Source organism: Miniopterus schreibersii (genome assembly GCF_964146895.1).
Source record: "Miniopterus schreibersii genome assembly, chromosome: 2".
Classification (NCBI taxonomy): Eukaryota; Metazoa; Chordata; class Mammalia; order Chiroptera; family Miniopteridae; genus Miniopterus; species Miniopterus schreibersii.
The window spans coordinates 153,697,741-153,722,634 of NC_138102.1; the positions used below are offsets into that span (position 1 = coordinate 153,697,741).

At 39.0% G+C, this 24,894-nt stretch overlaps 2 protein-coding genes across 4 annotated transcripts in view; one reads left to right on the top strand and one right to left on the bottom strand.

Moving 5' to 3' along the window:
- ERGIC2 (ERGIC and golgi 2) overlaps window positions 1–1,864 on the top strand; it is a 32,315-nt gene extending 30,451 nt beyond the window's left edge. For 2 of the 3 annotated variants that reach the window (XM_081128041.1, XM_081128042.1), the window contains exons 13-14: window positions 420–502; window positions 666–1,864. In XM_081128041.1, coding sequence (XP_080984167.1) covers window positions 420–502; window positions 666–728 — 146 coding nt within the window. In that variant the 3' untranslated portion in view covers window positions 729–1,864. The remainder of the gene's footprint in view (window positions 1–419; window positions 503–665) is intronic. The other variant, XM_081128043.1, reaches the window with a different exon arrangement.
- Window positions 1,865–7,840: 5,976 nt separating this feature from the next.
- FAR2 (fatty acyl-CoA reductase 2) overlaps window positions 7,841–24,894 on the bottom strand; it is a 108,225-nt gene continuing 91,171 nt past the window's right edge. The window contains exons 5-12 of the mRNA XM_081128853.1: window positions 21,513–21,690; window positions 20,172–20,216; window positions 17,982–18,100; window positions 17,041–17,108; window positions 16,183–16,354; window positions 13,633–13,762; window positions 10,670–10,797; window positions 7,841–9,793 (exon numbers count right to left, since the gene is read on the bottom strand). Coding sequence (XP_080984979.1) covers window positions 9,631–9,793; window positions 10,670–10,797; window positions 13,633–13,762; window positions 16,183–16,354; window positions 17,041–17,108; window positions 17,982–18,100; window positions 20,172–20,216; window positions 21,513–21,690 — 1,003 coding nt within the window. The 3' untranslated portion in view covers window positions 7,841–9,630. The remainder of the gene's footprint in view (window positions 9,794–10,669; window positions 10,798–13,632; window positions 13,763–16,182; window positions 16,355–17,040; window positions 17,109–17,981; window positions 18,101–20,171; window positions 20,217–21,512; window positions 21,691–24,894) is intronic.

Below are 24,894 nucleotides of genomic sequence, written 5' to 3' on the forward strand. Positions count from 1 at the left end.
ATTCAGTATCACACGGAGCTGGGTAGTTTATATACTTTGAGTTACATTTTTCAGATGAATTACTAGCTTTTCTTATAAAAGTCTTTGTTACTGCTTCACTTAAATCCATTTAAATTTGTGGTCTGTTATTACTTATTTGCAAAATTATGTAGGTGGGAGATGTATTAAGCACCCTTGAAAAGATTGCTTTGTCAGGGTCATGAATTGTTTGACCTTGTGATCTTGATAAGAAATTCATTTGTTTTAAAATTTAAGTGTCGTGTTATTTTTAACTGTGGGAATAAAGCAAACTGCTTTCTTTCCTTCATTAGTCTTTTCCATTATAATTAGTTTAGTTTTATATTCTTACATAGCAATTTAGGAAATAATTTCATGAAAAGCATAATTTAATTAAAAACTTTTTTTTTTTTTAATTATAGGCATGTTACATGGAATTGGAAAATTTATAGTTGAAATAATTTACTGTCGTTTCAGACTTGGATCCCACAAACCCGTCAATTCTGTAAGTAGTATAGTATAAATGGTACTGATCTCTAAGGCAGTACCATTGTTAAATCTGAACAGTATCTTTTGCTGCCCAGAAAACAATTGCCCCCCATAGAGCATTGTGTTTAGAGGAACTAGTGTACGGAGTGAAGCTGATGCTCTGGTCTTTTTCTCCCTAGGTCCCCTTTGAGGATGGCCACACGGACAACCACTTACCTCTTTTAGAAAATAATACACATTAGCACCTCCCAAGTGAAGGAGAAAAACTTTTGCCTGAGACATAAAACCTTTTTTAATAATAAAATATTGTGCAATATATTCAAAAGAAAAAAACATAAATGAGAAGCAGGAATCATACCTAGAAAAAAAAAGAAAAAATGCAACTGAAACCCTATATATGTTGTGTCTGTTACAAATGTCCTAGAAGAAATTATGCAGCTAATCAGTGAATACGCCCGACTGGAATATGGCTGGGAAGACGCCCCTTCCGAGATTTTCACAGCCAATGGGCGCGTCCAAGGCAGACCTCGCAGGGCCCGAGGGAGAGAAGTCAGACCACATCTGAAGAAGCGGCATTAATACTGCTAATGTCTGCGTCCTTTTGTTTTTAAAATACGATGTTGGAATAAAATATGGAAAACATATGGAAAACTAGTCTAGACTTTAAAAAGTTGTGGTTAGGTCACATTGTTGATAAAGAAACAGATGGGTTCACATGCTATAGCCATATTAGTGTTAAGCCATAACGACAGTAATTTGGTCTTTTGGAGGTAACTGATTTTCTTTAAACTCTGGCTATTGACTTTTAATTGCTCAAGGCAGGGCCATGGAGGACTGAGGTGAATTCTTACAGGGGCAGGTACATGGGTGCTATAACGTGTCACAGGGATTATTCACAAATTGTACAGTGGGCACTTACACAGGGAGAAGCAGCACATTTTTTAAAAAGATGCTAAATTTCCTAATCTGACCATTGTATTGATGGTTTACTTTGGGAGCAGGGGTGAGTAAAAAAGATCTGATGATGATGAAAACTGTCAGTTTGTAAAATATTAAAAAGAAAAGTAGAATATTTTATACATGTTGTGGTGAGTAGGCAACAGGGTAACTTAAAATAGAAGTGTGAGGCAGCTATTTAAGTAAAACAAGAGAATGTCATCACGTTTGAGAGATGATCATGTTAAATGATGTCCGTTACACTGTAAACTGGATGAGGTATCTGCATTCACAGTGTCCTGAGTGTGCTTGATTCTGTACTAGATTGTGCTGTTGTGGCTTTCTTACTATTTAAGAGTTGATTTAAAATTTCCAGACTATAAAAGATTAAAAATAATGACAGGAAGATATAACCCAGGTGCCATTAAAAACTTATTTGGAATATGTGTGCCAACATCAGTTTTCCTTTTGTAGTATTTAATGATAGAAGAATCATCAACCAGTCCCCGTGGTTTAAATCACTTAGGGAGATGGGGAAATAAAGATTCCGGTTAAGCAGTGAGGCTAGAGCTGGAAAACTAGATTTAAAATTGTAGTGTTTAGAGAATAGGCTGTCACAAGTTATAGGTTTTCAAATGGATTTTTTTTTGGAAAGTAAAAAAACACGTTTTCTTGAAAAGTTGGGACAGTAGTGTAATGGAGAGGAGGAATACTGATAAAATTACAGTAAAGCTTGTGTTGAATGGTCTTTTGAGGAAAACAGCAAGTATCAATGTTTAAAATGCAGTTTATCGTTAAGAGCTATGACGTTAACTGGTTAATGCAGGTCACACAATGTGCTCTGAAAGAGATTTGAATCCAGAAAATTCCACGTAATGCACGTGTTTTTTATTTCTTCAGATAATTTCCAGTGAAAGACGGAACTAACAAACACCTCTCAAAAGGAATTTTAACTGGAGAGAATTAGGATGTTAGCTATTTTTAGACAATATTGGTTCTGTGAATCTACTTGTCACAAAATTCAATCAAATTTCAGGGTTTTTGTTTTTTTAATGGGAGGAAAGACAATGATGATTTAGAATTATTTTCTTTCTGTTAGGAAAGTATCTTGAAAAGAATTTTAAAAAATTAGGTACTTATATGAGTTTTAACTGTTTTCATGTTTTCCAAATACCATATTGAAATTTTAATGGAATTAGTTTGTCCCATTGAGACTATGAAAGGAATTTCTTCAAAGCAAAATCTTGCTTTGCTATTGATTTTCATTTTAAAAGTGAAAGGTTAGCAACTGAAATTCCTTGAATAGCAAGGTCAGATTTTTAGCAATCAAAACATGAGATTCTGACCAGCCCTTTGGATGATGGATGATGGTGTAAACCTGCATAGTAAGGTTTGTTTGGGGTTCTGCTCTCACCAAGGGTTGCCTTTCACTTGCAGAGAACACTGTACTGACCTACCTATTGTGCATTTTGACATGTGCCCAGGGGTGCTTTCAGTGGGACACCTAACTTGATTAACTCCATCATTTTATTAGGCTATTCATAATATCTACATGTATATATTTCAGCCTAAATATTTTAAAAGTTCAGACCTCAAATTACATGAATTTTTTTTAAAAAACTAGTATACATTGACTTATAAGAAGAGATGAAATATTTAGGTGAATAATTCTTTGCTGCAGTATTTGTACACTTCAGACTACCTCTTGGAAAAGCATAACTCAGAATTACAAAATTCTGATTTTTAACTTAGATGATCAATATCACTTTCTCTCCCTGGCCAGTCTGGCTCACGGTTCGTGTTGGCCTGCGGAGTGAAGGGTCTTGGGTTGGACTGATCAGGGGCATGCGCCTCAGTGTCAGGTTTGATCCCAGCCCCGTCCAGGCACAAGTGGGAGGCACACAATTGATGTGTCATGTCAACGTCTCAAAAAAGTCAATGGAAAAAATACCAGGTGAGGGTTAAAATAGATACATAGATACATCACACTTTTCTCATACACATTTTATGATACAAAGCACTGAATTTGTATAATAAATTTATGAATGCAAACAAAATTTACAACCTTTAATACAAAATTCATACAAAGGACCAAGATCTCTTAATTTTTTAGTGGTCTAAGGGGCGTGCTATATTATATACATTCTGTTTTCATGCCTTAGGCTAGTAATTCAGTTACCCCACGACCGAGTGGGGTTTATTCCGGGGATGCAAGGCTGGTACAACATTCGCAAATCAAACGTGATATATCACAGAAACAAACTGAAAGATGAAAATCACATGATCATAGCAATAGATGCAGAAAAAGCATTCGGCAAAATCCAGCACCCGTTTCTGATAAAAACACTCAGCAAAGTGGGAATAGAGGGCTCATACCTCAACATCATAAAGGCCATATACGACAGACCTACAGCCACCATCGTACTCAATGGGCAAAAACTAAAACCATTTCCCCTAAGAACAGGAACAAGACAGGGATGCCCACTGTCACCGCTCTTATTCAACATAGTACTGGAAGTCCTCGCCACAGCCATCAGACAGGAAGAAAAAAGGTATCCAAACTGGAAAGGAGGAAGTAAAACTGTCATTATTTGCAGATGACATGATATTGTACGTAGAAAACCCTAAAGACTCCTCCAAAATACTACTGGATTTGATAAACGGATTCGGGAAGGTAGAAGGATACAAAATTATCCGAAAATAGATGGCATTTTTATACACCAACAATGAACTTTCAGAGAGAGAAACTAAAAAAACTCCCATTTACCATTGCAACTAAAAAAATCAGGTACCTAGGAATAAACTTAACCAAAGATGTAAAAGACCTATACTTGGAAAACTACAGGATGCTCAAAAAAGAAATAGAGGAAGATAGAAACAAGTGGAAGAATATACCATGCTCATGGATTGGAAGAATTATTAAAATGTCCATACTACCCAAAGCAATTTATAAATTCAATGCAATTCCTATTAAAATAACAGCATATTTCACAGAACAAATATTCCCGAAATTTATATGGAACCAAAAAAGACCCCGAATAGCTGCAGCCATCTTGAGAAAAAAGAACAGAGTGGGAGGGATCACATTACCGGATTTCGAACTGTATTACAAAGCCACTGTAATCAAAATGTCCTGGTATTGGTACGACAACAGGCTTATAGATCAATGGAACAGAACAGAGTCCCCAGAAATAGACCCGCACCATATGGTCAGTTAATACTCGACAAAGGAGGCAAGAGCATCCAATGGAGTAAGGACAGTCTCTTCAGTAAGCGGTGCTGGGAAAATTGGACAGATACATGCAAAAGAATGAAACTAGACCACCAACTTTCACCATACACAAAAATAAACTCAAAATGGATAAAAGACTTAAGTGTAAGTCACGAAACCATAATCCTGGAAGAAAACAGGCAGTAAAGTCACAGACATCCCACGTAGTGGAATTTTCACCGATACATCTAGGGCAAGAGAAACAAAGGAAAAAATAAACAAGTGAGACCACCAAAAAGTAAATTTACATGCAACTTCTCTGCTTCAGAATTTAACTTTGAATCTTGAACTTGACCTCAAAATTCACTTGACTTCAAATGCATTTTAAAAAAAAAATGCAGTTTTGATTGTTTAAAAATGACTTAAACCTGAGCCTGTCAATCTGACGATGGCCTTCCACCTGTACTTTCCTCCCCTTCTACTTAAAGCTCCAGCAAACCTTCAGTTCCCCAAAGGGAGTCTCCCTTTGTCAGCACCGTCTGGAGCAGGGGTGGGACATCTAGGCCGCAGCAGCGAAATCTTTTGGCCTGGCCCTGCCAAGGCAACCGCAGGCGGGACTCCAAACTCAATAATTCTAGAAGCTTTTTCCATAGTTAATTTTTAAGTTGATAGTTTTGTATGGCCCGCAAACGATATTATAAATATCTAGTCGCCCTTGGCAGAAAAAAGGTTCCCCACCCTGGTTGAGAGAGATCACCCTTTGTTCACTACCTTGGTATGATGCCTGGAATGCCATCCGACTATGTCCTTACTGTATTTTTTCCCCATTTTTAAATATTTCTTTAGTGATGAAATCACTGCATTATTTGAAGAGTAGGAAACAAACTGCCTTAGATGTTTTGTTTTGTTTTCAGAGAAAACAACACTCATTTAGTGTCTCACTCTTGAACATACAGACTAAATAAAACAATTTCCTTGTTCTTTCACCATCATGTGCCCGCCCGTAAGCCTCAGTCCTCATGTTTAAGGTCTTTTCCTCGTAGAAAAACTAGCAATCTTTACATATCGCTCCACACTCCATCATGTTTGCTTTTGCTCCAGACGGAGCTAAATTACTCTATGAGATTGGATTTATTTTATATTTTCCATATAAAATGTGAATGAATGATTTTAAATTGAGCAGTTTTGTAAACCTGTAGTGAAGAAAACTATAATCAGAAAAAAACTTAGTTTTTTTTTTAGCAACTCCAAATTGTGTTGAATGTCAACCCTTAGCAAATATACCCAGTGGTGACAAAGGTTTTCCTCTAACAGCAGGAAGGAGACAAGTTTTATTCAGCTCAGCTTTGAAGTTCTAACCAGAGCAAGAAAAAAGGCATCCAAATCCGAAAGTAACAAGTAAAACTGTCACTATTTGCAGAGATGAATTTTTATCTAAAGGGATCAGTTTAACAGCTCCTCAAAATATAACTCACTTATGCTATATTGTGTAATTTAAGGTAAAACTTAGAATGAAAAGGTGTGGGGAAAAGTATCCATTAATGATAGCTACATACTAAAGCAGACCTGTAGCAACAACTCATGACCATATAACACATACTTTATAAATTCTCGTTTCCAAGCAGTTACACTAATTGATTTGGTGATTTCTTGTACTTACCTTTAATTTCTTTAAGTTATTCTAGAATTGTTTGTTTGTTTCAAGTTTCCCACTTATTTACAGTCACAGGTAGGAATCAGTATTTCAGATAAAGTAGGCACATACCTAAAATGTTTGTGTATCAGAAGAGCTGTTTCTGGCTATTAAAACTCAGTTTCAGCCAAACATCCTTTATCATACTATCTACACTTCACAGGGCACTACCTTCTCTCAAGTAAATTATATCTTAAAACCAGCATCTACTAGTTTTATTTTGTTAATTTTTAAGAAAATATATATATAGTGTCCCCAAAAATGTATACACACTTTGAATGATTATAAAGTCAATGTTTATTAACATACAGTTCATTTTCAAAATTTAAGAGGATCTACAGAAATGAATAATATTTTTTTTGTCATTGCCTATTTTCAAACTGATGACCGTTCTGGTCCAGGCCCTGCTGATAACTCGAAGCGATGAAATCGCAAACATGAAGAATCACTTTGTTCAGTGTTTGTGCGCCCGCAATTCGTCGACTGTTGCAGTTTTGTACCATAAACTTAACCTTTTATGCACCCCCATAAAAAAAGTCTAGTGGCACTTTAGGATAAATGGTCTTTGTTCAAAGCTTAGTCTGGCTTCACCCATTATTTCAAATCAGTTAAACCTGAAAAGGAGTGAAAATTAAGCAAGTTATCAGCTGTTAAAGCGCGTATACATTTTGGGGAAACATGAAGTAGCCTATGCAGTGAGCATCGTTCGTGCCTCTGTGTGGGCGTATGGAACCGCCGTTACTTTTTAGCACAGGCAGCTGCTTATGTTCCCAGCACATTCGATTTGTATTTCTAGAAAATTAGCCACGTGGAAATCTGCATATGATGCCTGTGAACTTTGTAAATTATTGATATTTTTGGAAAATTGAAGCTCACCTACATTAACTCTTAAGCTTATAGTGAGATCACACACTACTTGGGTGTTAGTCCCTCACATCAGGCTATTTAACTTGAGAGTCTAAATCAGTTATTTAACGTTAAGTTAGTGTAAAATTGTGAGAAATGTTTTTGTGAGTTGCGTGCCCATCTGCCTCAGCTTTGTCTAGTATTAATTGCCTCGGTGGTGACTCTTCACCGCAGTATTTATTACTGTATCAGGTACCTAGCGAGTGCAGAATATGGGGCTTACCAAAACCTCGTTTTAAATGTAGATTCCCTCTCTTTGTACTTACCCTCCCTTCCCCCCGAAAGCAGGGGGTTCCTTCGCATTGCGCTGTATATATTAGGCACTCAAATAATTGCTGATTGGTCTTGATTTAAAATAATTTCTGTCATACACGTACCTATCTACTTTCACTGTTTAATCACAAGAGAACCATATCATTTTTCTTAACGCTACAGGTAGGACACACTTCAGTATGTAAACACAGTCCTATTAATGGTGTCAGGAAAAGTGAAGCATTGTGCACTTATATGTTAATTTATATTAGTGTGGTAGGTTCTTTGGAAGATTATATTCTTTTTTTTCTCAGGGAGGGAGATCTGCAGCAGTCAGAAGTTAAAGATACAACACTGGAAGACAGAAAACATTTTTAATTCAAATTTTCATTTCATCAAAAGTCAAAATGAATACTTCATCAGTGCAATTTATTAGCGAAACACAATTAGAAGATAGTAAATTCTTAGAACTGTTATGCTTTATCCAGTCTCACTGAGTTATATATCTTGATTTCCTTTTTACCGTATCTGTAGTTTTGTATCTTTATCAGTGTTAAATCAGAAATATTGTACAGACATCATAAGCTAAAGATCACCAGGTGTTTTGTTTCAGAGCTGGGTTGTTTGCCCTGGAAAGTAATTCCCAGAACTTAGATGAGAATGGGAAAGACATTACCTGGACGAGTTCCCCCAAAATGCCTTTTATGGGTCCAGAAAAATCTCGAATAATCTAGAAGCTGCCTCAAGGTTTGTACACTTCAATTACATGAATGTGCCGCTTTAAGTAGTACCAATTATTCCAGAGAGGGAGCACAAACATAACTTATTAGCATTTTATGCTTGTGTGTCTAGTAGTTGTAATTATTTGTAATTGTGTAGGCCCCAGATATTATACTTGAATAATATCCCATGTTTTTAACATGAAGCACTGCAGTCCATCGTGTACTGATCTCTCAAATATGAGGAAAGTTGGGATAGTAGTTATATTAGTAATATAGACATTCGGGGGAAAATACGTTTTTGCTAATTCATTTACATTACACATAAAATATATTTTTAAACAAAACAACACCTGCTCTCTCACCTTAGAGTCACTTAAGGAAGTCGCTACCCTTTTCTGCTGTACACTCTACAGTGAACACTGTGCGGCTTGAATGATCAACATGCTAGCACATTCTGGGGGCCACAGAGAGTAATCTTCACTATACAGAAAAAGGCCAAAACCAGCACTTAAATCTTTATTTGAAATTTTGCTTTCCTCAATGGCAAAGATCTGGGGACTGGGTTTTTATGTGATTCCAGCCTAGGACCTTCCTCTCCATTTAGTCACTCTGAGGCCTAAGTAAAATAAGCTTAAATATAAGGGGTTTGGTGACTTTAATGAATGAGAAGGAAACTCCTAAGAGAAGGTTATCAGGAAAATTGGTGATTCAAAAGATTTAGAAATAATAGTTGTCAAATTCAAATGGCAAGAATTTCTGGCTAAAAGCATAAAGAACTGAGTCTTAATGCAAATAGGCTTGAGCCTCATTACCCATGCATAATTATTTAGACCTCAGTTCTTTTTAGGTTTCAGGAGTGGGAAAGTTGGGAAATGTTCAAGGTAAGCCCATTTTTCTAATTCTCCCAGGACTCCACGGCGTAGCACGGAAAGGAAGCGGCCTTCCCGTGGAGAATTATTTCCCTTACAGCATTTCGGAGGGTGCTGAGGCCACTCTTCCTCCACTTAGACTGACTTTAAACCTTTATACTGGGTACCCCAGAATGGTCCCAATGGTAGAACCGCCTTTCTTTGGCACATTTTAGCTTTTAAGGTATGTTCTTCCATGTTTATTGAGCTGAAATCAGTCCTCTTTAGAAGAGGGTTGTACTTGGTGTTTTATATTCAAGGACATGGAGTGTTAGGAAACAATCTGGAAATAATTTTTTCCTAAAACATGTAGGGTTACAGGCTGGGGTATGACTTTCCTTCTCTCGCTGTGATAAAAAGAATAGAGAGGGTAAGAAAGAGGGGTGACTGCATGACAGACATTTGGCAGGCAGTGCGGCTGGGCATCCTCTCTCTCACCCCCTCATCTTGAGAACCACAGTCTGCTGTTTGGAGGTGTCTCAGAGGTTCCAGGTAAATGACGACTGCCAAATGTCCTTAGACCTTGAGCATGCTGGATGCCCTGAAGTAGGAGAGGAACTTATGGCAGAAGCTCACGATGAGGAACCAGACGTTCCGAGCCGCCTGAGACCTGGCGAGGAGGAGGCGCCAGGCGAGGAGGAAGAGGGCGGTGTTGAAGAGGTAGTGAATGTTTCGGAGCCTGGGGACAGACATGCAATGCCGAAGTTAAAACAGTGCCAAACACCCAACTCTGTTATCGGAAGCATAAATGTGCTTCTTTCTGGCTGTGACAAGCAAATAGCTCATAATTAAATGCTCAAGGTATAAGCTGACAGCCTTTATATATTTTATATATTTTTTATTTCCACAACATCCTTTCTCAATAATCAGATTTCCATAACATTTCCCTGACTAGTTTCTCTCTCTCATACCTCTCTCTACTGTAACCTATCTTGCAAACATGAGTGACAATCTTTCTTACAGGTACCCTGGTCCTGTTACCATCTCACGAATCTTCACTGGCCCTTGCTCACTAGAGGGCAAGTCTACTATTCAAGCTTCCACTCTGTTTTCAATTTGCTTTTCCACCCGGACCCTCTCTGCATTAAAAACCCTTTGCTTCCACCAGAATTTTACCAGACTGCTATAATTCCTTGTCCTTTAAGGGGTTAATGACAAATTTCAGGCAGCTGAAAGACTGGGAGAGTAGTTACGTGATTTGCTGTGATAAATAGTACGGTCAGGTCTCCTGCCGGTAGGGTTTTCTTTCTCTAGATCACCTTGGGTTCCAATTTGGCTCTTATACTCCCAATGTTACCAGAACAAGTTACTTATCTTCTCCGAGCCTAACTGACTCTGATAAAAATGGGATAACAGAACTAATACCTGCCTCGCAGAGGCGTGGTGAAGTCTCAATGAAACAGTGTCTCACAGGGCGCAGTGTAGAGGGAAGGACCTGTTATTCAGTAAATGCTCGAAAAATGTTAATTGCTCCCCTCCCAGCTCAAACTTCATGTCTGTGTAAAATGTGATGTACGCAGTAGGTGCTCCGTTATCAGCGACGGAGCGTGCTCACCTTTTCAAGTGCTGCTTTGCTCCTGGGACCCCGGCCATATCCTCCTTCAGTAAGTACTTCTTCACTCCGAGAACGTAATTTTCAATGTATTCCAGCCAGTTCAACTGGCGCACATCAAAGTTGAACACCTGAGGGCAGAAAGATACAATGGATCGCCAGAACTGCACGGGCGGGACCATCACTTTGTTTACTTGATGAAGTTTCTTTTACATAAATGAGGGAGAGTGAATTCATAAGACTTAGGTTGGACCCTGCAAAGGAGATTCTTTGAGCTGCTATATCAAAGGCACTGATAATAGAGGTTACCATGCGCCTAACAATATTTAAACATGGATCAAGCACAAATATTTGACCTTTGGGACGCCTTGCGAGGGAAATTTAAGGAACTGGCATTCGTCTGGTGAAAGCTAATTTCATTTCAAGTTAATGTGGATTAATAATTTTTAAAAGTGATTGAATATCTTAGGGACCAAAACAAATTATGAGTCATTTTCTTTCCATTTCTTCTAAATGTTGGTGTTGTCCTTTGGCCTGTCTACCTTTCCTACAATATCACCACTTCATTATGCAGATTAAGGCAAACTTTGGGAAGCCAAGCTTGAGGAATAGCTTAGCAGAATTTATATTTTGTATTTGCTTTAGAGATATTATCCATTATATCTCTTGGTGTGCTGTTAAACGAAGCCCTTCAAAACAGTTCTTTAGGCATTGCCTGCTAAGGAAATCTCTGCTTCTCTCTGAACGCTAGTATGTTTCTTAGACAAAGATTACCATAAAACTGTATTTTCCCTGTTACCATTACACCAAAAAGCTCAAGAACAAATTTACCATTTAACTGCAATGCCTCAGGTAGGGTCTTGTAGACTTTGGATGGACGTCCTATTTTTTCATTCTAATCCTTGACTTCATATTTTAATTCAATTTTATTTTATTTCTATTTTATTTATTAACTGTGTTTATTGTAAGATATCTCAAATCTTTGAGATAACAAAGAGAGCAGGTGAGGTTAACAAGTTACAAAGAGCTTCATGGACTTGTCCAAAAGCTGAATGGCTTTCCTGAAGTAATTCTGCATCATTTTGTTCGGAGATGTTGTTTTCCACAGTATCACTAACTATCACTTATCCATCGATAGAAGCAGAGGCCTTTACTTTTATTCTATTTCACTTTTCTAAGTGAGATGCCAGTGAAACTCTGTTTGGAACCCTGACTCCATGTGGCAAATCAAACTGGAGGCTGAGCCACACCAGAGCTCGGAAATTAAATCGAAGTATTCAAGATGATTACCTTTGCTAAGAAAATTTGAAAGCATATGTTAAATACAACACAGAGTTCATTTTTTTCATGAAATTTTAAGTTATTTTAGGTTAAAATAGTAAAATGTCAAAAACGAAACTCTAAGCTCATTATCTTTTGAATTAGTTAGATGGGTAAATTCCATAGGGAAAATGCAATAAAGATAAGCCTAAATAAAATTGGAAGCTAATTTTAAAAATAATGTATAATAGCTTGAGGGTTTTTTTTAAATAGCTGGTTTGATCGGTCACCCATGCATTTCAAACAGGTGCTTAGAAGAATTCTGTCTATATAAGGTATGTAAACATTTCTGAAAACAGCTCTATTCCATGTTCATTGCAGAGGTACTCAGTGATGATTTCAGTGATAATATCCCTCCAAATCTCATCTGGTTATCAATATGATATTTATAATGTTTGATTCTGCGAGCAACCCTTAGGTTCCATGACATACATTCTAGGACTTGGATTTGGCTGATTGTAGGAGTAAAATCCTTAGCTAGCAAGCAAGGCTAGTTATCCTTCTAGCATTTACCTCTCAGTACGACTTGGTTTCTTCTACATGCTGTCAAGAACAAGTTAAATCAAGAAATGCTTTTTTCTTTTAAAGAAATTTAGTGGAAAAATGTCAATCAAGAGAGTGAAAACTTTAAAACTAAATTGAAAACTAATGACATGTTCAGTGAACTCATGACTCCTTGAGAAGAAAAGCTAGGAGCAGGTACAAAGTACTAAAGATTTCTATATTTGTGAATTTCAGAATATGCAAGGATTTCAGGGCCTATTGTTCGTGACGGCCAAGAAGCTAATGGAAAGAAATAAATGGCACTGATGCTAAGCAAGGAAAGTGAAGCCAGTTTTGAGGAATACAAGTCTGAATTGTTGAGATCACTATAGGGAGAGGGCAATACTGATGGAGGGAGGTCTTAGATGGGATAGAATAAACAGGGGTAGAGTTTAGCTTTAAAAATGTAAGGAAGAAACTATGTAGCTTTGGAGATGCCAACTGATTTTGATTTGACAGGAACAGTCAGTGTCCTATGCTATGGCTGGTAGGGAGAGGTAGAGGTACAGAGGGTTTGTTGAGAAGATAACAGCTGTGAGAGTGAACAAAGGGTTTAAGCTAAGTGGGGGAGCCCTGGCCAGCCTGGCTCAGCGGTTAAGGCATTGGCCTGTGGACTGAGGGGTCCCAGGATCGATTCCAGCCAAGGGGGCACGTGCCTCAGTTGCAGGCTCGATCCAGGCCCCGGTCGGGGTGCGTGTGGGAGGCAACCAATCGATGTGTCTCTCACATTGCTGTTTCTCTCTTCCCCTCTCTCTCTCTCTCTTTCTCTCTCTCTCTCTCTCTCTCCCTCCCTCCCTCCCTCTTTCTCTCTCTGAAAAGCAATGGAAAAAATGTATCCTCGGGGGAGGATTAAAAAGAAAAAAAAAGCTAAGTATGTGCATCGTGACTGCAGGACGGCAGTGGGGATCTAACAGAAGTCCAAGACCCTCCTTCTTACATTACACTTGTTTCCTGCGGCTGTGTTGACAGCACTGACTGACTTTCCTAGCAAAAAACAATTCTGTGTCTGTAACTAAAACTTTGTTCATCAGTTTCCCAGGTCAAAGGCTTCCAAACTCCAAGTAAGTAAGATCTTCCCGTTGGTTAGTCAGTGCCGTACTTACTCTCTGGTCCTCGGGACTCAGCTTGGACATCAGCATTTCTGTGTTGCACGTGCTCCACTCCCAGCTCCGGTTGATGAAATACTCCAGCATGGAGATGGTTCTTAAAAGCCGGTTCATGAGCTTTGTCATCCTGGGGTAAAATCAGAGAGCAATGTCAGCGCAGCACCGACGGCTGCTCTGTTACTCGACAGGAGGGCGTGTGAAATGAACAGTGAGAAAAATATAAAAATTACCCCTCCCCTCTCTCCCACGACCCTCACTAAACTCTTACTCCGTTTTCCCTCTCACAGTGACTACTGAGTGAGGGCGGGGGCGGAGCTGAAGGAGCTTGTTCTGTCAGGCATTTAATACCACCCACCCCTCTCCCTCTTTTCTACCATCTCCTTCCCAAGACTATAAAATAGGCTGACGTATAAATGCGTGTGTGCGTGTATATACATGTGTACACATATATATGTATATGTACATATATTTTAGGGGCGAGGAGGTTAGGCTGCAGGCAGGTTAAGTAATTTAGGGCTCATGTGGCTAAATTGGTGAAGTCAGAAATCTGACTCCAAACATCATGCTCTTAAGAACTACATTATATATAGTTTCGCTTGTATTATAAAAAATTTCATATTCAAAGCTATGATAAGAAACAGACTTAAAGAAAATACATCAAATATAGATTTACACACACACACACACACACACACACGAGTTTCTATAAATTCATAAGGTCAACCCAATAGAAAAATAGGTGAGAAATAGAAGCAGGCAACTCACAGAGAAGAAAACTTGAATGTCTCATAAATAAATGTCCTATGAACAGCAAACGAAGGAGAAAACCTGGATATCTAATGAACAAAACTTGAATGTCTAAGGAATATAAAGAAGGGTGAAGGAGTTGGGGCTCAAATCAAGGTAACAAAGGGATTCCATTTCTTGTCTGCAGTCTGACAGTTCACAAAGTGTTGATGAGAGTCGGAAAACAGATTTGTGCCCTCCCACGCCGACACAGTAGGACAAGTCGACAGAACCCTCATCAAGGGCAACCACATACACTCCCATCCAGCAATATCACCCCCCAGCATCTTCCCCAAACCCAGAGGCACACTCTATAAAAATGCATGTGCACTGGTATTTGTTTACCTCAGAGCAAAACTATACATATTTCCATATGTGGTCACAAATGCATAGATCACACACAAACACACCTGGTGAGCCAGAGTCTAGAAGGATCCTAGCATTTTCTGACATAAAGATTATTCTTAAAATTCCTATCACAAAACAAACCTACCTATTTCCCGCACATATTACAATTTAATTTCTTTCAAACAAAATTCATAAATATTTTTACTGGGTCCCTCACAGGATCCCATGTTTTTCTTTTCTGCTTGCTAAACTTTGCTTTTATACAGGTCTTCTTCCATCCTTGATGTATTTTAAAGTCTTTAGCATTTCTGCTTATAATGTTTGGTTTTCTTTTCCCATCTTTATGTAATAAACCCCATACGAATATTTCCCCCATCATCACAGGGTCCCCTTTTCACTTTGCTCAAGAAGAAACTTACAATTACTGAGTTATGAGCCCTTAATAAGGTCTCTGCAAAACTTAGATAAACTCTACATGGCCTAAGTTTCAGTCATGTGCTCCGCTAATAAGGATGGAAATTAAACATGCTGAGCAAGACTTCCTCCTTTATAAAGAAGCTAGCACAGGGCAAGTCTATTCATATTTCTGAATCTTGGTTGCAGAAACTGCCTTTGGTGATTATAATAATGATGGCTCCTCAGACACATCTAACATTCAAGTGAGACCGAAAGGAGCATTCTTGCGTCACAGCTACAGGGTGAGATTGCTGCCTCAGCATCTGCACACGCTTCACTTTACCCTGTGCCCTCTAATTTCACTCGACCCTGTGCCCTCATCTCTAGGAGGCAGGAAATCTAGCTCAGGTTTTTCCAAATCTTTCCTTTCTTATTTTCTTTGAGACTATCTGCAATTCTTCCTTAGCTTCTGCTTCCTCATTTGTAAAATTGGGAAGGTGAGAATATCCTCCGTGGATGGTTGTGAGAATGAAAATGAAACTGTCATGCGCCTTCCCACGTGTATGTAAGCGAGGCTGTTTCCCATGTGTGCAAGGGAAGCTGTTATCATTACTGTACATTTGAAGATTACCTAAGAATTTTTAGAAACCCAGACACAAGAGTCTCAGATGTATATCATTTTGGGCAGTGATTACTTGCGGAATTCATCAAGCAAGTTCCTTAACATGTAACTTTCTTTATTATGATGGAGGATTTTTAAGGTAGGGGGCTTCTCACTACTGTTGCTTCAGTTGTCCTAAAATGTGTGTGTGTGTGTGTGTGTGTGTGTGTGTGTGAGAGAGAGAGAGAGAGAGAGAGAAAGAGAGAGAGAGAGAGAGAGAGAGAGAGAGAGAGAGAGAGGGAGCGACGGAGGGAGGAAGGGGGAGAGGGAGGGAGGGAGAGAAGGGAGGGCTAAGGACTTTGGGGGCCAGAATCTTCCATGCAGTGACACTCAAAGCTGCTGACCCAGCCTCTCACCTGGGCTTCCTTCCTGTGAGCCGCAGGTAGAAGTCATAGATGATGGCAGGGGCCCAGTGGCTGACAGCGTTCCGGTACTGGGTTATGATGGTGTTGGCTGTGAAGTCAGCATATGGCCTCCTAAAAGCTTTCTCAAATGGAATTTTTTCAAAGGTTGCCAAGACTTGGAATCCTGGGTGAAAATGGAAAAGTGGTAAGTCTAGAGCATATACGCCCATTGCAGTGGATGGCATCTGCAATGGGTCAAAACAATAAAGAACAAAGACTTGCTGTGGAGAGTCAAGAATCAATTTCTGAGAACAGTATTAAGATTTTTATCCTGGCAAGTAGTCACCTGCAAAATTAAGCAATGTGAATAGGTTAAGAATTGGGTCCTTTTCTTGAAATCTTTAAAACGGCTCCTAGAGGAAGTTTTTAATCAGTACAGTGAAGTATTGTTCAGAAAAACTTAAGTCCATCATTCAATTCCAAGTTCATATTACTGGACTTTTCTAAACATACTTTGTCATTTCACATTTTAGAGATGCAGCAATGGTGCAGGTGGTGTGTGCATGGCAGCAAGTGACTGCAGCAGGGGCCGTGTTTGATCACGGACATTATCACGCTGACTTCTACTTGGTTTTATTTATTTTTTTACACCTGCATAGCCAACAGACCCCTTATTGCTTATAATCATGCAGATGTTCCCTTCTTTGGTAATTCTGTTTAACTCCTATACATCTGCAAGTTGCAACTGTTTTATCTCTTGACTTTTTGCGTGTTTCCCCCGTGAGACTCTAGACTCCACGGCACGCTCTGTGCATTTTCTCCCTGTGGCAGACGTAGCAGGCACGGAGTTACATCGCTATAGGCACTTACCCATTTTGCCCCAGTGACAGGGGTTCAAGTTACCAGATGTACAGTGGTAGATTAACGTTGACTTAGGCCTGGAAAACAGAAGACAATTTAGATAAATATGACAAAATGGAGAACTAATCAAAGAGAGATAAGGGAAAGTAATATTTAAACAAGGCGGTTTCAGTAATCCCCATGGGTGAGGCCACCTGGGCGGCATTCCTTCTTCTGCTCCTTCTTTGGGTTCATAAGCAAAATGGAAGAAGTTGAGGAAAAGTGTGTGAGTGTGTGTGTGTGTGAGTGAAAGTGATCTCAGAGAGGTTGACAGATTTGTGGAGCAAATGGAGGTGTCATGGCGATGAGAAAGCAGATCATATTTCTAACTGATCGACATGTTTATTGGGCAAAAATATAGGCTACATTTCACCCCTAAATCCAGCTAAGTCCTGCTGGTTTGGAAAGTATCTAAATGTCTAACTCAAATAAAAAAAATTTAATTCTGTTTATCATTTCCTAACAGAGCCAAATATGCAAACTACCTATTATTTTTCCTTTGTATTAGGAAACACCTCACACATGGCAATCTGTATTTTAGGGATTTATTAGGAGCTGAGCAGGTCAATGAGGTATAAAATTCACTCTCATTTCACCCATGTTTATCTCCTTGCCTTCAAAAAGGAAGCTGTATTTTAGATTTACTAAATAGAAAGAAAAGCTTTTTGGTTATATGGTTAAATAATTTAAAGTGTGTGTTACTTTATGATCAACAAAGTACTAAGCAGCACTTATAAAACAACTCAATGAATATATGATGGCGTATTTGGAACTATGTAAAATATTGAAACAGGTACCCTCTCACATTTGGGGTTTCCTACAATACAATGCATATGTTTTGAAAATAGGCCTAATATATTCACCTTCCTCCTCATCAAACCTTTGAAAGAAAGCCAGCTGAGCATCCACACCTGTGAATTGCTGTGTACCATCCTACAGCCAAGGTGAGGTTGACGACTATATCAACTGGAATCAAATCTGCCACAGCCATTGGAGTAGCCCTCAGGGCCCGGAGAAACCCTTTCCCGGTCTGCACAGGAGGAAGGACATAAAATAGTGAACAGGTCTTGAGGAAAAGCTGAAGCTAATTCCGATGCTGTTAGTAATAACAGCTATCACTGAGTCACTGCTTACTTGGGTACTGTACTGAGGCTGACGTCTCTCAGCCTGTCCCACCTTCCAGTCAAGTTCATCTCAAATGCCAACACTGCTATGAACCACTAGTGAGTGGTCATCAGGTTCCTTTAGGGAGCGAGAGTCCTCACATTTGTGAGAGGTAATATATTTAGTCAATTAGCACCAAGAATAGTTTTTCACATAGTAAAAATTAATTCATAAGACATTTTAAGAATTAAGTTTTCCCAAATTTCCCATTAATACTGTACTAGTCTATCATTTTTAAAATAATGTTTTCTGTTAGTGCTTACTAACTTACAAGCAACAGGTTTAAGAAATATTTAGTTTTAAAACTTAATAAAATTCTACCATTTAACAACTTTGTTATTACTTGGGAAAAGGCCACCATTATTTACTTTCCCTTTGGTATCTTAGCTAACCTCACAGATGACCAACATTATATAGATGCAAGAATTGGGAATTATTCGTGTTAATAAGTAAGCCGTGCCAATAAATAAGTCAGTTAATAAATAAAAAGGTACATTTATTTTACACCCTGCATATTCCCAACACTGATATTCAGTAGTTGCTAGCACATATGTTCCTAATTTCTGTTTTCTCATAACTGATTCCCCTTGCTTTGGACATAAGAAACCAATTTGGAAATTTTTAGATAACTGAGTAGCTGTGCAGCTTTGTAAACAATGTAGTAAAATGCACTCTGGGGTCGTGTGAAAATAATTATGTTCTAGGTTACCAAATGTTCACCCTAACTAAGCCTTAAAGAAGAAGGCAGGTAGAGAACAAATAGAAGCTGCTAATAAATAAATAAATAAATAAATAAATAAATAAATAAATAAAGCAGAAAGTTCATTATCACCGTCTTTGACAAGTAGTCACAATTCATTGTCTTATATCTGAATTTCAGTTCATGTTGGACCTAGCTCTGAGAACAAATGCAGAGTCTGGAATCTGAGATCTGTAAGATTTTTTTTTAAAAAAAAATATCTTTATTGATTTCAGAGAGAGGAAGGGAAGGGGAGAGAGAGAGAGAGAGAAAGAAACATCAATGATGAGAGAGTCATTGATCGGCTGCCTCCTGCATGCCCCCTGCTGGGGATCGAGCTGGCAACCCGGGCATGTGCCCTGACAGGGAATTGAACCGTGATCTCCTGGATCCTAGGTCGATGCTCAACCTCTGAGCCATGCCCGGCCGGGCAAGGTCTATAAGATTTAAACTGAGTTAGAGAATTGGGTTGCTATTCATTGTCCTAAAGAGTGGAGTTATGCTTCTGGTCCTAAAATGTTTCCACATGAACCATGAAGCCCCCAGCTCAGACCGGAGCCATCCTCACTGCAGGGAGACATGCACAAAGGGCGGCTGACTGAGAGGAACCACTGACGCTTCTCCTGGTCCGTGAGAGGATTGCTAAGTGTTTCCTGTATCAGCCAAGTTTTAGTTTGAAATCTTTGCTCCAGTTGGTAGTTCTCTTCCTTGTATTTATGAAGAACCGGTTATTGATGCATTTTACGCATTTATATAATTTATATACACACAGAAACTCTTGTATGTGTCTTATAACCTAGAATTTAATAATCTTTGTGTATATGATTTCTATTGCATCTCTAGTTCACTGCATTGATTCAAGCTACTAACAGTTAAAAGGAGGAAACACCCCCATCGTGTGGTAGCAACAGGGAACTACAGACATGGTCCTCAATGCGCAAAGGCTTTCCGAAAACTCCTAAACAGAAACTGATATCACAGTATGTCTGTTTTTCTAATAATAAAATCCACAAGTAAATGTAATTTTATCCTGCCTCTATTTTCCAATCACCATAACTGAGATAAGATACTTTAACTGCAGTTAGCAAAGTAACACTTATGGTTTTGGATCCATGAACTTAAACTAACACTAAGCATGTTGTTAGTGACTATCCCTCCACTACATTTCAAGGAGTTATTTCCACGTGATTATACTTACCGCAATAATGAGCCCATTAGGTCCATTGGTGTTATCAACCCAACCCTAAAATAAAGAAGAAGACCTCTATTGATTACACATGTCAGAAAATTTTAATACTTTTGGAACGTTTGCAGTCTAATCTTGATACGTTTCATACAGGAGCACCGAGACCCCAGCCAACATAACTGTCTCATCCAGTATTTCTTACATCACAAACAAAGATCAATGGCAAAGCACTGCATATTCTCTGTACTTTATTGGTGCAAAAATTAAAATTCTGCCAGGAGGAGTCATGGATAGTTTCAAGTTGTTTTAATAATGACATCTTAGGGGCTAAACTGGACCTTGTATTAATACCAAGAGCTGCTAACCAATTCATCAACTACCATTTTCTTCCACCTGAAGCTCAATTTTATCTCCCTAGGGGAACATTTCCAACATTTGTAGGAATTATCCAGTTTTTGAGAATTTTAAGAGTCATACCATCCACACGATCTCTATGTATCTGTGTTAGCTTGCTCAGAGATGTTAGAGGAAAGACTGTTTCAGAGCAGCCAGAGGAAAATATCTTTTTGAGTTGTCTCCCCAGCCCTGATCAAGTCAGTTGACCTCATTATGTCTGTTTCTTTACCTTTAAAAGTTAAAATGCATGTGTAAAATGGGAGAGGAGAGAGAAGACCGGAGAAGATGAAGGGATTATTTGTTGAGCCCTTGATTCAGGACCAGGCACTGCTAAGTGCTCCCTGTACTTTCTCTCATTTCATCACCTCTGCAAAGTGGGTAGTAACAGCCCTGTTGTTTTACAAATGAGACAACTCACAAGTCTGCATTGTTAATAAGTAGTGGAGCTCAAATTTATCTGACCCCGAAACATTACAGAATCGCTTCAAAGAAGGTGGTATGATCCAAAGTGCTTTATGAAGGATAGAGCAGGATACAGAGGTTAAAAATATTCCTAAACTGAGACTCTTCTGTGAGGTTTGTGATTCCAATTTACCCTGGCAGATGTAATACCACCGATTTTGCCATCACAAACATTCTGGTATATGTAAACTATAGTGGGAAGGGCAAGATATGAAACTATCTCCATGGAAATTTTAAGGCTAGAGTTAATGAGAAACTAATTTAAGATCTCCACCCAATTCTAGAGCAGGCAGTGTAAGTCCAGAGGAGCCTCCTGCAGAATAATTCCTGAACCAAATATTGAATTTTGCACTAATAGGTTCCTGTTTGATTCCCTGCACTCAGCTATATATCTTGAGGAGAGAGGGAGGGAGAGGGCAAGAGACATGAGAAAGTAATTGGGCTAGAAGTATGCTAGCTGGGAAACAGAGTAAGGAATCATGTAAATGGACTTACTGGGAAAGGCTCCTGCCAGGTTGCTCCCACAATGGAGGGCCTCACGATGGCGATGTTTAGGTTCCCACCCTCCTGCTGCACCACCATCTCTCCCAAGGCTTTGGTGTAGGTGTAAGTATTGGGCCGGTCCCCGATCAGCTTGGGTGTGATCTCATCAATAATAGTGTCGTCTAACCACCTGAAGGCAGTCGGAGTAAAAGAGAATTCTAGCAACGTATGTTGGACAATAGACAAGAAAACACTGTGAGCCACAGACAATCAAATAAAACTTCCACTTTCTAGCTTGAGTTCTGGAACTGAGAAGTCACTGGATGCCAAGGCTGTGTGTGCCCCGGTCCGAATCATGTATGGTGCTGAGCTCTTCGCTCCCCACTGCTAAGCCCAGTCTTACCAGGTGAACCCTACCTCTGCCTGCCTAGATAGATAGGTTTAACAGCTTTGCAATCTACTGCTTTATTACATATGATCTCTATCTTCAATGACTTTCTCTCCAACAGGTTCGTAAGTACATGTTCATCGAACATGTTTGTGAGTGCCAATCATGAGCCCAGGAACATGCTGGGTATGTTCATGGTGTTTAGAGGCTCCCTTGTCCAAGGTGCTTCTGTGGCAGCCCCACCCACTCAGTGCTGTCCAGTTAAAACCTAATGCACCAACCAATCTTGCAAACTTCAGCTTTTAATTTTTAAAATTCCATTCAATGCCTCAACAAATGAAAGCAACTATGTTTGGCAAACTTATAATCTGCTTTAGCAAATCTATGAAATGTACTTTGAAGATCTGTTTAAAGTCTATGATAATAACTCAGTAATTATTTCCAGAGATTTCCAATGAGTTCTGAAGTGCTCTAATCACTCGTAGCAGTCTGTCAGTGGAGTGGTTAGAGTACTCTGAAGCAGTTGTGATAGTGACTACTGAATACCTCTAATTACAAGAAGACATCTTAAACAACTGAGTCACCATGACATCAGCCTAATGTTTTCTTTAAACGTGTCAGAATAATTTTGATAATCTCAAAGTCTTCTGCAGTTCTTGGAGAGAGCAATAAAATCATTGTCAATTAGCCCTGGCTGGTGTGCTCAGTGGTTAGAGAATTGGCCCGTGCACTGAAGGGTTGCAGGTTCGATCCTGGGCCCCGACCGGCAACCAATCAATGTGTCTCTCTCACTTCAATGTTTCACTCCCTCTCTCCCTCCCTTTCCTCTCTTAACCTTTAAAAGATAGCATTTAAAAGACAGCATCATACAAACTCCATATATTTTCCAGGATCAACTGTACAAATAACGGTTTCTTTCCTTTTGCCTGTAAAAAAGAACGTATATGCTTAGGTTTCTGAGTATTTAACCTTTAAAAGATGGCATTTAAATTCCGTCAGCATTTAAATTCGGCCAGCGGGACCCACTCCTTGCTGGGAACTAAACTTCCCTTTCATCGGATAAAGGTTAAATATTTCTCTTTGCTGGCAGATCTATTTGGTCAAACTTTCAAAAAATTTTTATTGTTGACGCTATTACCGATGTCCCCATTTTCCTCTCCTTTGCCCACCTCCAACCCCTCTTCCAACCCAGCCCTCAACCCCCCTTCCCTCTGGCCATTGTTATAATATACTTTTAAAAAATTAGGCTACCTAACTATGTTAGTGTGATTTGATACATTTACTCCTATCTTGATCATAGAAAAGTCATAGTTGTTACCACTTTGTTCCCATTGCACACTGTTGAGCAGTTAAGATGTGTTTGCACTAAGACTTGTTCAGAAACTCGACTCTCCAGTTAATAGGTCTCATTTGATGTTGGAGCTAAACTTGAGCATTGTCTGTTTGGTTTTTCTCTTCTCTGCTACTAGCGCTGAATGTCTTCTAGATACACAAATGCCTTTTGGTTTAAATTGAATAGGAAAAGTTTGAGAAGTTCCTAGAATTAAAAACAATTCCAAATACTTAGAAAAACAGATATTCCAATTATATGGCCACCTGAGTGTTGGGGAGAGAGTGGGATAATGCAGGCAGCTCTCCATCTTTGTAATAATGTTACCGTTACCTCGTCTTGTTTGGGGGGGACACAGTGGATTAACTAACCTAAGACCATTTCTCTCCCTGCAAAAACATACAGGTTACAAAAACGGGGTCAGAAGAAATAGTCTAATTTCTTTCATTTTTTTACAGCTTTATTGTGATATAATTCACACAACATTACAATTCACCTATTTGATGGAAAGAGAGCCTAATTTCAATAAGGCTGTGTAGAAAAAAAGTCTAAGAAAACAGTGCACCCAGCAATGCACTAGGAGTGTGTCACATGGCTGGTACCAGCTGCTTTTCCGGTGCTGGTCTGCACCCAAAGGGTTACACTTAGAGGCTTTAACAAGTTGGGTGAGTTAGCTTCTTAGAAAACACTGATTTCACAGGTTTCTAAGAACACAAGTACAAGGGAAGTCTTGGGGTTCTGTAGATGGCCTGCCTCCACCCTTTGTAGCTTCACCTGCATTTTGCTGTACCCTCCTCGCATTTCCTCCACTTTTACTTGTGAAAATGGCAAAAATTACCCCTGTCCTAAATTTTTAGGTTATCATGAGGGCAAACAAATATTCACAACTGCACTTAAAGCTTTTTGATAAAACAAAATGAGCCCATCAACCTAAGGCATTCTTATCTTTGGTAAAACAACCAAAGAGCATCTATCCACAGAGGCAGTAGTTGGTTTTAAAATAATCTTTTCTCATTCGGCCAAACAGACCATTGTCTCCTCCAGCCACTTCCTGAGTTCACAGAGACCAGAGTAACCCGTACGCACACCCCTGGGTTCTGCACTGCCTTTCTCAGGGTGTGCAATCAGTTAATACTCTTCTTTACCACAGTTTGATTTGCTGCTGTGGTTTGTTTTCCGTCCGTTTTCAAAACGGCAAATAAGTTAGCATGGAAAAGAGGCACCACATGAAGCAAAGCACAATTCTGAAATTAACCAAATGCCTTTTGGTATACTTGAGAAGGTGTTTTGAATCCATCAGTCTCAAATTATAAACTACTTAAACTGATTTAAAAGAAGCAAAAAGTTATTAAAGATTTCAGAAAGCAGTGTGTGTGTGTGTGCACATGCCAATGATTTCCTCTAAATAGTACTATCTTTTTAGTTTGAAACTTATTGAATCAACCTCTTAATATCACTCATAACTTCATAATCTATGTATTTACTGAATGAGACAGCTAGAAGAATCTATGTTTTTCCTCCTAATTTTTTTGTTCAGTAAGCAGGGCAAGCCGACTGGTGTACACAGGCAAAGCTTTCAGAGTATGTAGTGGACACACTGCTTCACGGTGATGTCTGCTCTCTCCTCTCATCTGAATTAGCTCTTCCCTTGGTTGTTGCAGGTATCATCCATACGT